The sequence below is a fragment of the Chinchilla lanigera genome, unplaced genomic scaffold (assembly GCF_000276665.1).
Source record: "Chinchilla lanigera isolate Chin_1 unplaced genomic scaffold, ChiLan1.0 scaffold00022, whole genome shotgun sequence".
NCBI classification, from domain to species: domain Eukaryota; kingdom Metazoa; phylum Chordata; class Mammalia; order Rodentia; family Chinchillidae; genus Chinchilla; species Chinchilla lanigera.
Genome location: NW_004955423.1, coordinates 7,748,421 through 7,760,950, shown reverse-complemented (window position 1 = coordinate 7,760,950; position 12,530 = coordinate 7,748,421). Strand labels below are relative to the sequence as shown.

The window sequence follows — 12,530 nt, the reverse complement described above, 5'->3', positions numbered from 1 at the left end:
CAGTGATAGGTACTGGTGAAATACATCTACTGAGGCAGGGCCTTGTCCTCAGGAAAGAGTTGCAGGGAGAAAAATCCATTCTTCTCCTTGGTCCAGAGGGAGAAAGGCAGCAAGGTCAGAGAAAGGCCTTATAACCTGCAGAGCATCTAAGTTCCTGGCACTTGCCCTCCCTAGGGGATATCTGATACCTAACCCAGCCATCAGTTGAGAGCCTGCCAGACTGCCTGACCCAGAGCTCTAGGGACAGGGCTGCAAGATGGATCTCTAAACCTTCAAAACAAGCAGGCAAAGAAATCTTACAACCAACAGACACAATGACCTGAGGACAATGTGGAAGTAGTTGTACTGACTGACAGGAGGCAGCCAAGGATGAGCAGAGGAAAATCACTAGAGAATTCTGTGTTTCTACTGCAAGTGGCTTCATCGGTCTGAATACACTGATTCTTAGCCCAGCAAGGCAGGCTGCTTGCTTTTGAGTTCCTTTTGGATTCTTTTCCTCTTTCTTCTGGAAAGATACAAAATGAATAAGGAATGGAAGGGTTCTTGCACAACTGTGAATCAGAAGGAAGCTCAACCACAGAGGAGTCAAGTGTGGCATTGCCTTAGAGGAAAAGAACTTGTAGAGACAGGTCCCAGGTAGATCCACCCAAGATTTTTGAGAGAAGGAATTCCTTCATGAAACTTTCTCAGACCTTCCAAGTATAGGAAGAAACCATCTGCTTCTCCATTCAACACCTGATACCATGTGCCGAGGAGGTGCCCCGTGAATGAACAGAAGACTTCTTTACAACATGATTCACAGAGACAATGTAAGTCTTCTTCTCTGCAGACTGAAGTTTGTGACTCTTCTAGTTGCTCTAAGCCCAGAACTCGTATTCCTGGAAGCCGGAGTACAGCTTCAAGACAATGGATATGATGGATTACTCGTTGCAATTAATCCACATGTACCTGAGAATCAGAATCTCATCCCAAACATTAAGGTGAGAAGCAATTATGAATCAATGTTATGATCTCATTAGATCAGACTTGTAGACTTCATTGAAAAGCTGACAACTGTACCTGGTTTACATTTGAACTATAGAGAGAACAGTACTTCTTAAAGAGAGCAGCAAAAATTATGATTGTGACCAAGCCAGTTTGTTCACCTAATTGTGTGTAATCCAGTTCAGAGAGTAGTCTTCTAGCGCTCTTTTTCCTCATCTGTCACTATAGTCCTGTAGTCTTCTTTTTGTTGTTTTTGTTACTGTTAATTTTCATTTTGTTGTTGTATTCCTACATGATTGTCTTAGGGATAACAGCTTACAAAAGTAACAACCCATTACAGCAAAATAAGACTGGGTACTTGATCAATAACCTTGACAGTACTTGTTAGAATCATCTTGTTGGATCTCATCCCGAGGCTGAAAATTCTCAGACAGAAAGGGTCAAAATATGTATCAAGTGCCAGAGAACAAAACTATCTTTTCACCTAATGTTCTGTAAATCAGTGTTTTCACTTTAAGACAGCAAGAGAGGATCATTACTCAAGAGCTTCTCTTTGGTATTGCCTGAGTGAAAACTGTTTCATCATAAGGTGTGGTCTTGAACATGCCTACAGGTGTGAAATGGAAAAGACTTGTTTTGTGAAAGCTTAAAACTCTTTCAGAATTTTAGGATAATCACGAGGGCAAGCCTAGACACACAGCTTCCTCTCTTTCACATAACTATTAATTTTTTTTCTACAAATTTTGCGCCTATATTTTCACACAACCAGAAGTCAAAGTATAAATGATTCACAAATGATAAGTTTTCCTTTGGTCTGTGTACAGGAAATGGTAACTGAGGCTTCTTTTTACCTGTTCAATGCTACCAAGAGAAGATTGTTTTTCAGAAATATACTGATTTTAATACCTGCCACATGGAAAGCGAATAATTACAGCAAAATAAGACAAGAATCATATGAAAAGGTAAGAATCCAAGAGTTCATTAAATAAGCTTAACTACACTGGAAGGGAGAAATACCAAAATATATTGTGTTATTGAGGTTTATATATAAACAATATTTCCAGGCAGTGTTATCAATGAAATACATGACTGTATCCCACAAACATATAAAATTATGTCAGTTAAAATAAAAAATTAATAGATAAAAGGAAAATATGTGTAAATAAAATAAATGAATGCAAATCATGGAGTAAAATATTAAGTAAAATGCCACTGCCCAAGTAGCTTCTCAGAAGACCTCTTTATAACTTGGAGGATCTTTGTAGAAATTTTTGATTAAGGACCAAGAATCAGTTGTATCCTGCTAAGGATGAGCAGTGAAGGGAACAATTCTATGACTATTCCATTAGGGGCAGTAGCATGCATGTCTAGACAGAAACATAAGTCACCCACGCATATAAAACATATGCCTGCTTTTACATGGTGAAAATCATCAGAATTTCACCTTAAATCAAGTCCAGAATTCTAATTAGAGGAGTAAGAAAATAGGAAGGAAGGCTAGAGATTGAGAGTAAGTGGGGAAGAGGCTATTTTTTCTTTTGCAATTGCAAAAGAACTTAACCTTTAAAGATTACCATAAACTGCAGATTATGGGTAAGCGCCCATAAGAATGCCTGGCAAGTACTAGTATGTACACTATAAATAAATACTAAATAAGTTTTGTAAGTAACTTGGAAATTCATGTGAACAAGAGCCAAACACAGCTACCAGAAGGGCCCAGGGCAAGGACACTGAGAACTTAGCTCGAGGATTCAGCAGTGGAACACTTGAGGTCTGTAACTCCAGCTCTATCAGTCCAGTTAAAGCATGTGGCACAACTTTCTGTTTTCCTTACTTGCGTCTTTTGGTATGAAATATCTTAAGACTGTCTTTATTCTTAGCTCTCCTTTGAAGTTCCTCTCAGGCATTGGATGGTATAGCAATGTTGACAGGAACCCTAAAATCCTAAAGAAGTTAAAGAAGCCCTTCAAATGATGTATTTTATGACCGATGAAAGCACCTAGCAATGCTTGCCATGGAGATAAGATAGGGGAATTGGGATAAAATGGTAAAAGAGCTTCAACTAAGTGCCAGGTATTTTACATATATTACTGAAATATTATGGAGCCTGAAACTAGTTGCTGCAATCACATCTGAGAAAACTGTGTCTCACATAAGATAAGGACATTGTTCCAAGTGAAAGAGCTAATAAATTACAGAGCTACAATTTGAAAGTCTGTTCAACTTCAAAACCCATGCTGTTACCTCTAAGGTAAACTATGTTATCTCTTGCTATGTACAGAAAGGACATTAATCAACTTGGCCTTCAGTAAAACTGGGAAGTATTTGAGATACCCAGCATCAAAGCTAGATACTTGTCAAAGGTAGGGCTCCTGATATTAATGGCAAGGAGAGAAATAAGTAAGTCATCCATACATAAGATTGTGACTAGACTGAAGGGTCAGAGGAAAGAATAGTCACTGAATTCTGCTTTTGTGTCTCATGGATGCCATTTCCTTTAACTTCATAATGTCAGTCGGGGCAAACACTTAATGAATAGTCATATGTGGAGGAACCCTGTGAAGCATTGCAGAGGGCATAAGGGCAAGCAAGGTATTTCTTGATCTTGTTAATCTACAGTGAGATGTAAGTGGGAATCAGGAGAAAAGGGGGAAGACTAGGAAAAGTAGATAAAACCTGAATTATTACTGTCTATAAGGTACAACATAACCCTGAATAGCCTCTGAATATCTTATTGCATACACAGCAGTTTTTCCTGTTTTGCTTCAGGACAAAGTTTCCAATGTAGGAGTGAGGTAGTGTCCAGGTGAGGACCAGCCTAGGGCATGACCTCACTGGCCTTTAGTAAGGGTTACCTTGTAATGTCCTTGGCTTCTAAAAATAAATTTTTAATAATTTAATAATTATAATAATTGGGAAAAATCAAAATATATAGAAATATGGCAAATAAAAATGAAAATATTATCTTTCTATACTAGTCAGTGTCTTACACATATACACATATATTACATATAATGATATGTACTTATGGGATTTAATTATTCCCCAACAAGCCTCCCTTATTAACTTAAGTTACAAGGGTTGGTCTGAGACAACATGTTATCCTTCTTCTTAAAAATAATGAAAAATAGTGATATACGTAAAATTCTGCTGTCTTGATAGGTACTGGGAGAGATATTTCATTTTTGGACTTAAAATATCAGGTTTTAGCAATAGGAGTGTAAATGGTCATGGCATAAAATGAAATATAATTTTATTACAGTGGTTGTTTTCCTCATCAAATTGGTTATAGAAATGAAAGGACAAGGCTAAAAAAAAAACATGTCCTCTTGCCTTCACTGATGAAATAACCCACAGTTGTTTGTAAAAGGCTATAACACTTTACAGCCCAAATTTAAATAGTGTGCATGAATGCTCTTAAATTTTCTTTAAGTATTTTCTTACATTTTATAGTCCTTTATAATATCTGATTTTTTATAGTGTTGATTTTTGAGAATATTTCAATCTGGAAACCAGGAAGGTCAAAGGAGGTTATGACGTCCCATAGACATTTGCCAAGAATTCGAAATAGTTTTCACAATGCCAAATGATTTAGTTGATATTTCACTGTGTGCATTCTAAACTCAACCTAAAAGTTATTACTTTCCTTTCTTTTTTAACTTGTTTCTAAATTGGGGTATAATTACTTATAGTAAAATGTACAAACCTTAGGTGTACAGTTCAAAGTGCTTTAATAGATGTACACATTTCTGTCACCAACACCTCAGGGGAGATACAGAGTATGAGGATGTATTTCTTCCAATTTAGGCTAATGTCATAGTGACTGATTGGAATGGAGTAAGTGGAGATGATCCATATACCCTACAATACAGAGGATGTGGGAGAGAGGGAAAATACATTCATTTCACATCTAATTTCCTACTGAATGATGACTTGACAACTGGCTATGGATCACGGGGTAAGTGCAACTAATAAAAAATAGACCCTGGACAGTACCACTCACAATACTGTGTGCTGAAAAGGACTCAGAGAACCTGAAATTTGTCAATGTCTTACCACTTGGAAGCTACATGGACGTGCAAAGATGAGAGAGAGCACGCCAGGAAGTTAAGTGCCAGATCAGTGGCCCAAGACAGGACTGCTCTAGGAATTCAGTGAAGGAGTTTTGAGAAAAGGGTGGTCAGAACAGGTCTCACAAAGGACAGGCACTTCAAAGTTAATATCATTTATTAATGGAAAGGACAAGAGATTAGTGGAGAGAATATGAACAAAACTGTGGCTGCAGAGGAATCCAAGCATGTTTCAAAGGTGCAGATCAGTAGATGCTGAAGCTGGTCACAGGAGAGAGTGATGAAAGTGCTAGGGGATCCAGGTAACGTGATGGAGGCCTAAAATATACACATGATCAAGTCACCACTGACGGTTCACAAGCACTGTAGTGATACCATCACGCCATTGTTTTCAGCAGATTAATCTGACTGTGTGATAATCTGGCCCACTGAAATCAATGTGGGAGAAACTGGATATCAGGAGGAACACTGGGAGAAGTTCGAGTATGAGGCTATCATACTCAATAGGACAGGAAAGACACTAAGATGAGCCATAAGGACTCCCTGGGTGGCAGGAACACTGGGTTGTCCTGCTGAAAGGTTCAGCCTCTAGTTAGATATCAGTAGTGAGAACCCAGGAGCGAGGTCTGGGTCACAGGTCTGCAGACCCTGGGTGGGTGGGCAGGGATCTGAGTAAGGAGCTAGTGAGAAAAGGTCAGGTGGTCAAGGGATAACTCTCTCGATCTTATGTTTTCTGTTTTTAACTTAGTAGTGCCTTTCAAGTAATGTTTTAGTTTTTTGCCCTATTTAAATCTTAATGATTTTGTTATCCTCTGCATAGTTAGCAGGAAATACAGCAACTCAGTTTATAAACTATACTTTTTAAAACACTTTGTAAAACATTATCATACCGTTATAAAACTCTGTAGGTGCATTTACCCCCCTGGAAACTGAAAGGTGCTGATATTCCTGCACCAACACATGACAAAATCAACACTTCTAAATTCCATGAGTAGGCACAAAAGCCCCTTAATACTCTCAGTTGGGGCAGTTCTCCTCCTTTCCCTTGTCCCAAGATCCCTAAATCGCACAATGTGCCCCGACCTGAGGCAATTAAGCAAATGCTCCCTGGATTCCCAGTACTTAAAATAACTCAGAAAAACAAAGAAATATGTGCTTGGTGAGAATAGTTCATGTGGAAAGCTTCTATGAGGAAGTAAGTTCTGATCTTAACTTTGGAGGAAATATAGGATTTATAAAAGTAAAATTATAAAAGATTTGATTCCTAGGATGGAGTTCTTCCTTGGAATAAGAGTTGCGAATAAACATAAACATGAATAATAAGTAAGACAGACAAGACAGTGAAAGCTGGAGAGGGAATTCTACCTTCTTTTTTTGTTGTTGTTTTTTCCATTCCACCCCCCACCCCTAGGTTTCAATCATTGTTATGCATAAGAGAATTATTTGCAAGAAAAAAAAAAAGATAGGCATGTTTGAATAGCACAGACTGGGGATGGGAAAAGCTTTATTTGCTTTTCTGGATATACTTCTTCCTCTCCCCTATACCCTAAATTTACGGGCCCTTCTGAAGCTAAATAGCAACCTGTTAGACAACTTCCATGGGGAATGAGATGACGTGGAACACTTTACTGCCTTCTAATAGATGTAGAAGTAAATCTCTGCTTTGCATTTACAGGACTATGTATATTTTCATATCATGTATAGAGTAGAGTAAGAGGAAATGGGAGAGGGAAGTGGGAGATGGAATTGTATTGCAATTATTTGGAATGAGATATACTGTATAATCAAGTGATGCCACATCACACCAGCAAGGCCCTTTGCTGAGATTTTAAGACATGGTCTCTCTTCCACAGGCAGGGTGTTTGTTCATGAATGGGCCCATCTCCGTTGGGGCATGTTTGATGAATATAACAACGACCAACCTTTCTACTTAGATGGCCAAAATAAAATTAAAACAACAAGGTTAGTACTTTTATATTTAAATTTATTACATATCTGACTCTAAAATTAATGAATGTATTATATATTTCAAAAAGATAGAAGAAAGGATTTTGAGTGTTCTTACTATAAAGAAATGATAAACATTTGAGGAGGTAGATGTTTTTACTGATTTAAATGTCACGTGATGTAAAAAATTACTGAAACTTAAATTTATAATGGCAACTAAAAATTAATAAGGAAAAGATTCTTTCATTTTAAAAAAACATAGCATTTTTAAGAAAAATGAGTAACTATAGGATTAAATATCAAAACAATATAAAAAGTTATAGTTGTAGCTGTCTTGTTTCTTCCACTGCATTTTGTTTCCTTTTATCTTCTCTAAATAGCCATTTTGATTACTACCTTCTTTATATTTTAGTATTTCATCAGAAAAATTCAAATAAATGTGAATATATATTTCTTCACCTCTATCTAATTATTTATTATTTTTTAAATATCGCTTTCATTGTGTAGATATACCATAATTTGTTCAATAGATTAAATCCAGTCTTTTGTTATTACCAATAACACTGCAAGTCATAATGTTATACATATGGCATTTCTTATTACACAGGCAGATCTATATATCTGTTGAATTCTTCTTCCAAGATTTACTGGGTTGGAAGATACCCTCAGCTGGAATTTTGGTAGATATTGACTGATTCCTCTCTTAAAAGTGACACATCACTCACATCAATGACATTTGTTTCTTTTTTTTTTTTTTTTTTTTTTTTTTTTTTTTTTTTGGTTTTTCTCCGGTACCAGGAACCGAACTCACTACCTTGCGCTTGCCAGGCAGGCGCTTTTTGCCGCTGAGCTAAATCCCCAGCCCCCACATCAATGACATTTGAGATTGCTTATTGAGAAAGAAATTTTTAAAATTTTATCACTGTATGTTCTTCTTTTCTTAATATCCAGGGACATGAGCCCATAGGAGCATTGACTCAAGATATTGCTGCTTGTGCCTTTGGGCTTCCCAAAGTTCCTTTAGGTGTCTTAGTATCTTTTGATTTTGTTCTGGTTAGTACAGTCTTTGGCAACGTACAACGCTTTCATTGATATAAAATGCTTTATAATAAAGTGGCTTGCATTTGTAAATTATTGAACTTTATTAACAGCAGTTTTTGAAAAGTTTTATGCACATTTAGCAAGCTCCAATTCTTGGAACAAATTATTATCTAAGGTAAGTCAGCAAGAAATATAAGTATTTCTAAAACAATCAGTTTCCAGTTTCCTTTTCTTTTCTAGATGTTCATCAGACATCACAGGCACTTTTGTATGTGAAAAAGGCCCGTGCCCACAGGAAAACTGTATTATCAGTAAGCTTTTCAAAGAAGGATGCATGTTCCTCTATGATAGCACCCAAAATGCAACTGCATCAATAATGTTCATGCAAAGCTTATCCTCTGTAAGTACATCCTTAGAATGACAAACTCTTATCAGATTTCATCTTTTGCCAACATAAACTGACATGTTTTCAATATTTAAAATATAAGACAGTTAAGATTGTGAACTAGATTGGGGCAGGGGGAAAGGAAGGAAGGGATAAGGAAAAATGAGAAAAGAAGGATAAAATGGAAACAGAGCTCTGTAAATAAGGAGGGAAAGAGGAGTTGAAGGAAGGGGAGGAGAATGGGAAAAAAAGAAGATCAAGAGATATCACGTACAAGTACAAATTCCCTATGATGAACACTATCTATCTATCTATCTATCTATCTATCTATCTCTCTATATATATATGTAGTACCAATAAACTTCATAAATGAAAAAAAGATTCATTACTACAGCTTGTGGGACCTCAGGACTCACTTAGTTTTTATTCTTCATATTAAAAAGCAGAGGGGGACATAGCTCAGTGGTGCAGTGCCTGCCTGGTAAAAGCAAGGTCCAGAGTTCGATTCCGGGTTCAAAAAAAAATCAAAAATGAAAAGTGGAGGCCCTCCAAGATGATCACTAAATTTAAATTTCTTTGGAAAAGTAATAATTTGCTTTCCAGAGAAGGTGATTTTACAAGACTCTAGAAGTCATAAGATAAATTATTCACATAGTAGAGTCCCTGTACTCTTTCAAAGTTTTAGTTAATGAGAATGAGAAAATAAATGATTGTGTTTTCCTGATTTGAGGTAGCAAATCACTTTGCATTCTAATTGCGTTGGCCAATTCTTTTTTCTTTGCATAGCCTAGCTTTTGAAATGAAATGTAAGGTATCACTTGCACCCTCTGGCCAGCTCATTTTCTCTCTGTGTGCTTCAGACAGAATAGTCAAATTCTCACCAGAATCTTGCTGAAAGGACAGAGCCAGAAAGGAGGGAATGGGGTAATTCAGAGATTTAGAGAAATGAACCTTCGTGGCCTAATATAGCTACCCAGCTTCCCAAAGACCTGAAAGTCTCATCTGTAGGTCATCTCTTTGAGGGGCTCAATGTACTGAGCGAAGTTTCCTCTTTGTTTCCACAGCTGACCGGTGCCACTTGAATCAAAATACCTTTTTTCTTTTTAAGATTTCTTTTCCTCTCAGCCGTGTTTTAGTCACGGCTAGCACTCATTTGTAACTTTAGGTGATTTTTCATATTTCTCATGCTATTATGTTTTTAATGTATAGTTCTCATATCTGAAGCCAATCTAATTTCAAGTATTTGATCCATATTACTTTGTGACTAGGTACAATCCTTGTAATCCTTTAAAAGACCTACTTTAAAAAATCCAGTCACAAAAATTTCACAATGTAGCCACCGTCATGAAATGTAGGGGAAAAGAGCTAAATAGGACCCAACAGGTTCTGCTCCTGTCTCATACCCCAAGAAACCCATGTCTCAAGCAGGTGTTAACTTTCCCAAGCTTCAACTTCCTCTTCTATGAATTAGAGGTAGGACTAGAGTCTATAAGGATTCTTCTAGCTCTAAGTTCCCATGACTGTTAGCAGCAAATACAGATGTGTGAAGCAAAAGAACTACGGTGACTAGGTGCTGATACATTAATTTGTAACACAAACCATATCTTTAAGTGGGAGGCTGCCATTGGTTTATAATTATTAAATGATTTATAGCCTATATTTCTAAATGAAAGTTTTCAGGAAGTAGATTTAAGTTACTTTTCCTTTTGTCCTTTTCTTACAGGGATCAATATTTGAAATAGGTCATTAAATAAACATGCATAAGTAAAAGGGCAGGGATCATTTAATATGACTCCAAAGAATAGATTGGCCAAGATAACATCTCTTGGGGTGTTTCCTTAATACAATATCACACTAAGAAGGGAGGGAGATTGTTTTATTTTTTTAAGACCAAGATAAATATACATAGTCTGCTCTCTGTTATCTCAGTACAAATAAACTTAAATAGAGTTTGCCCTCAGTAGCACAAGGGTGCTAGTGTTTCCAGCAAAGGGTGCCAAGGTTTATCTGTAAGCTTAATTCCTTTTGGAAGGAAAGAAGTATATGAATGTTGCATTTTTTACTTTCTTTTGGCTCACCCTTTGTTTAACCTATAGAGAATGAAAAATGTGTCTGGTTTGGGAAAAGTGCTTCTACTTTCTGATGAACTCTACTCTTTTTGCAGGTAGTTGAATTCTGTAATGCAAGTACCCACAACCAAGAAGCTCCAAACCTACAGAACCAAATGTGCAACCTGAGAAGTGCATGGGACATACTCACGGATTCATCTGACTTTAGTCACAGTCTTCCCATGAACGGGACTGAGCTTCCACCTCCTCCCACATTCTCTGTTGTCCAGGCTGGTGACAAAGTGGTCTGTTTAGTGCTGGATGTGTCTAGCAAGATGGCAGAGGTAACTTTTGAAAAAAAAAGTACTATAAATCTTTCACCATGTTTTATCCTCTTCATTTTCAGGGATAAGAATGAAGGTGGGGGAGACAAATGATGTGAAGCACTTAAAAATATTTTATTTGATGGAGGGTAGGAGGAACAAATTTAGAATGTGGCCCAGAAACTGAGATAATCAGAAATAAAATCCAGAGAGCATTTCTAACCATCATTTTTGTAACTGACTGTACATTTCCCAACCAAGACCAAGACACTAAAATTTAACATAATTTTCATATGCCATAAAATAATCTCTTAATTTTCTTTCTTAACTACTTAAGGTCTATAACCTTCTCTGAAACTATGACATGTAAAGTCATCTCCTGTTCGGTCACATTTCACTTACTGGTGAACATTCTTGCTTGAGATAGTAGAGTGAATTTGTATGGAGCATTTGCGTCCACTACACATTTTTACAGCATTGTGTACAGTCATCTGGCAACCTGTCAGCCTCCTAAAACTCCAGGCTAGAAAAGTCGAGCCCTCAGTGATTAAAGGCTTATTTTCTGGAATTAGGCAGATGTGCGTTAAGTCTTGGTTCCTTCTCTTGCTTTCCATATAAGTAAGATGACCTGTTTGAAGCAGTTTTCTCATCTGTAAAGTAGAGACAACAACACCTAATTTAATGAGAGTTAGCTGTTAAATTTTCAGGAAACTTGCAAGCCAGTTGCTAAGCACAGCCATTATTTGAAATCAAACGATGGGGTTAGGGTGTAGCTTAGTTTTGAGAGTACACTTAGCACACAAGGGGCTTCTGATGCAAGTGATGCCTCAGAACCCATAAAATTAAGCAATGTAATCTTATAATAAATAAAATATATTAAAGTAAAAGTGCTAAATGCTCAAAACTTATCACATTAATTTTTCCTACTATTTATTACTATTATCTATGCTCAGGGCTGAAAAACTATTTCTAGAGGCTACCGCTTCCCCAACTGTCTATTTTTACGTGGCCCACAAGCTAAGAGTGGTTTTACACCTTAAATGTTTACAAAAGAAAGTCAAGGGATTATTTTGAGGCACACGAAAATTGTATTAAATTTCAGTGTCCATAAGTAGAGTTTTATCAGAACACCATAACTCATTCATTAGATAATATCTATGGCTACTTCAGAGCTATAATACCAGAGTTGAATATGTGGAACAGAGAACTTACGGTGCACAAAACCGAAAATATTTGCTATCTGGTCCTTTATAAAACATGTCTGCTGATCCCTGATCTATATTGTTCAGGTTTTTTCTTTCCTGTTGTACCTGTGTGTGTCCCTTCCCACTTCTGCATTTAGTGATACAACATCCACAACCTGAAACCAGCCATGCTAGTAACATTGAACTGATAGAAATAGGCAATTGTTACAAATCGAGACTCTTTTTTTAAACCAGAAAGCCAGTTATTAAATATTTATCAGCATATCCACTACCTATGTTATAGCATCATTGAGGAAGAATAGATGAGACAATAAATATAAAATCTGAGGTTAATAGTCAATAAAGAAGTATTTGTTAGGGGAGATATTTTATCTTGTTTTACTCTCTGGATCAATGGTCATGGGATATTTGCCTTTTTTTGCTTGTCTCCATCGATATGAGTCAGAATCTGGATAATACTGTCATGTTGCCTAGCTACAGTTTGCAAGGACATGATTTTCTCAAACGTGTTCTTTATGTAATTTACA

General features: G+C 36.7%; 1 protein-coding gene across 1 annotated transcript in view; it reads left to right on the top strand.

Moving 5' to 3' along the window:
• The first annotated feature begins 610 nt into the window (after positions 1–610).
• The window catches only part of Clca2 (chloride channel accessory 2), a 31,309-nt gene continuing 19,389 nt past the window's right edge, over positions 611–12,530 (top strand). The window contains 6 exon segments of the mRNA XM_005385129.2: positions 611–980; positions 1,809–1,946; positions 4,792–4,942; positions 6,908–7,016; positions 8,283–8,442; positions 10,592–10,819. Of these exon segments, the coding sequence (XP_005385186.2) occupies positions 768–980; positions 1,809–1,946; positions 4,792–4,942; positions 6,908–7,016; positions 8,283–8,442; positions 10,592–10,819 (999 nt within the window). The 5' untranslated portion in view covers positions 611–767.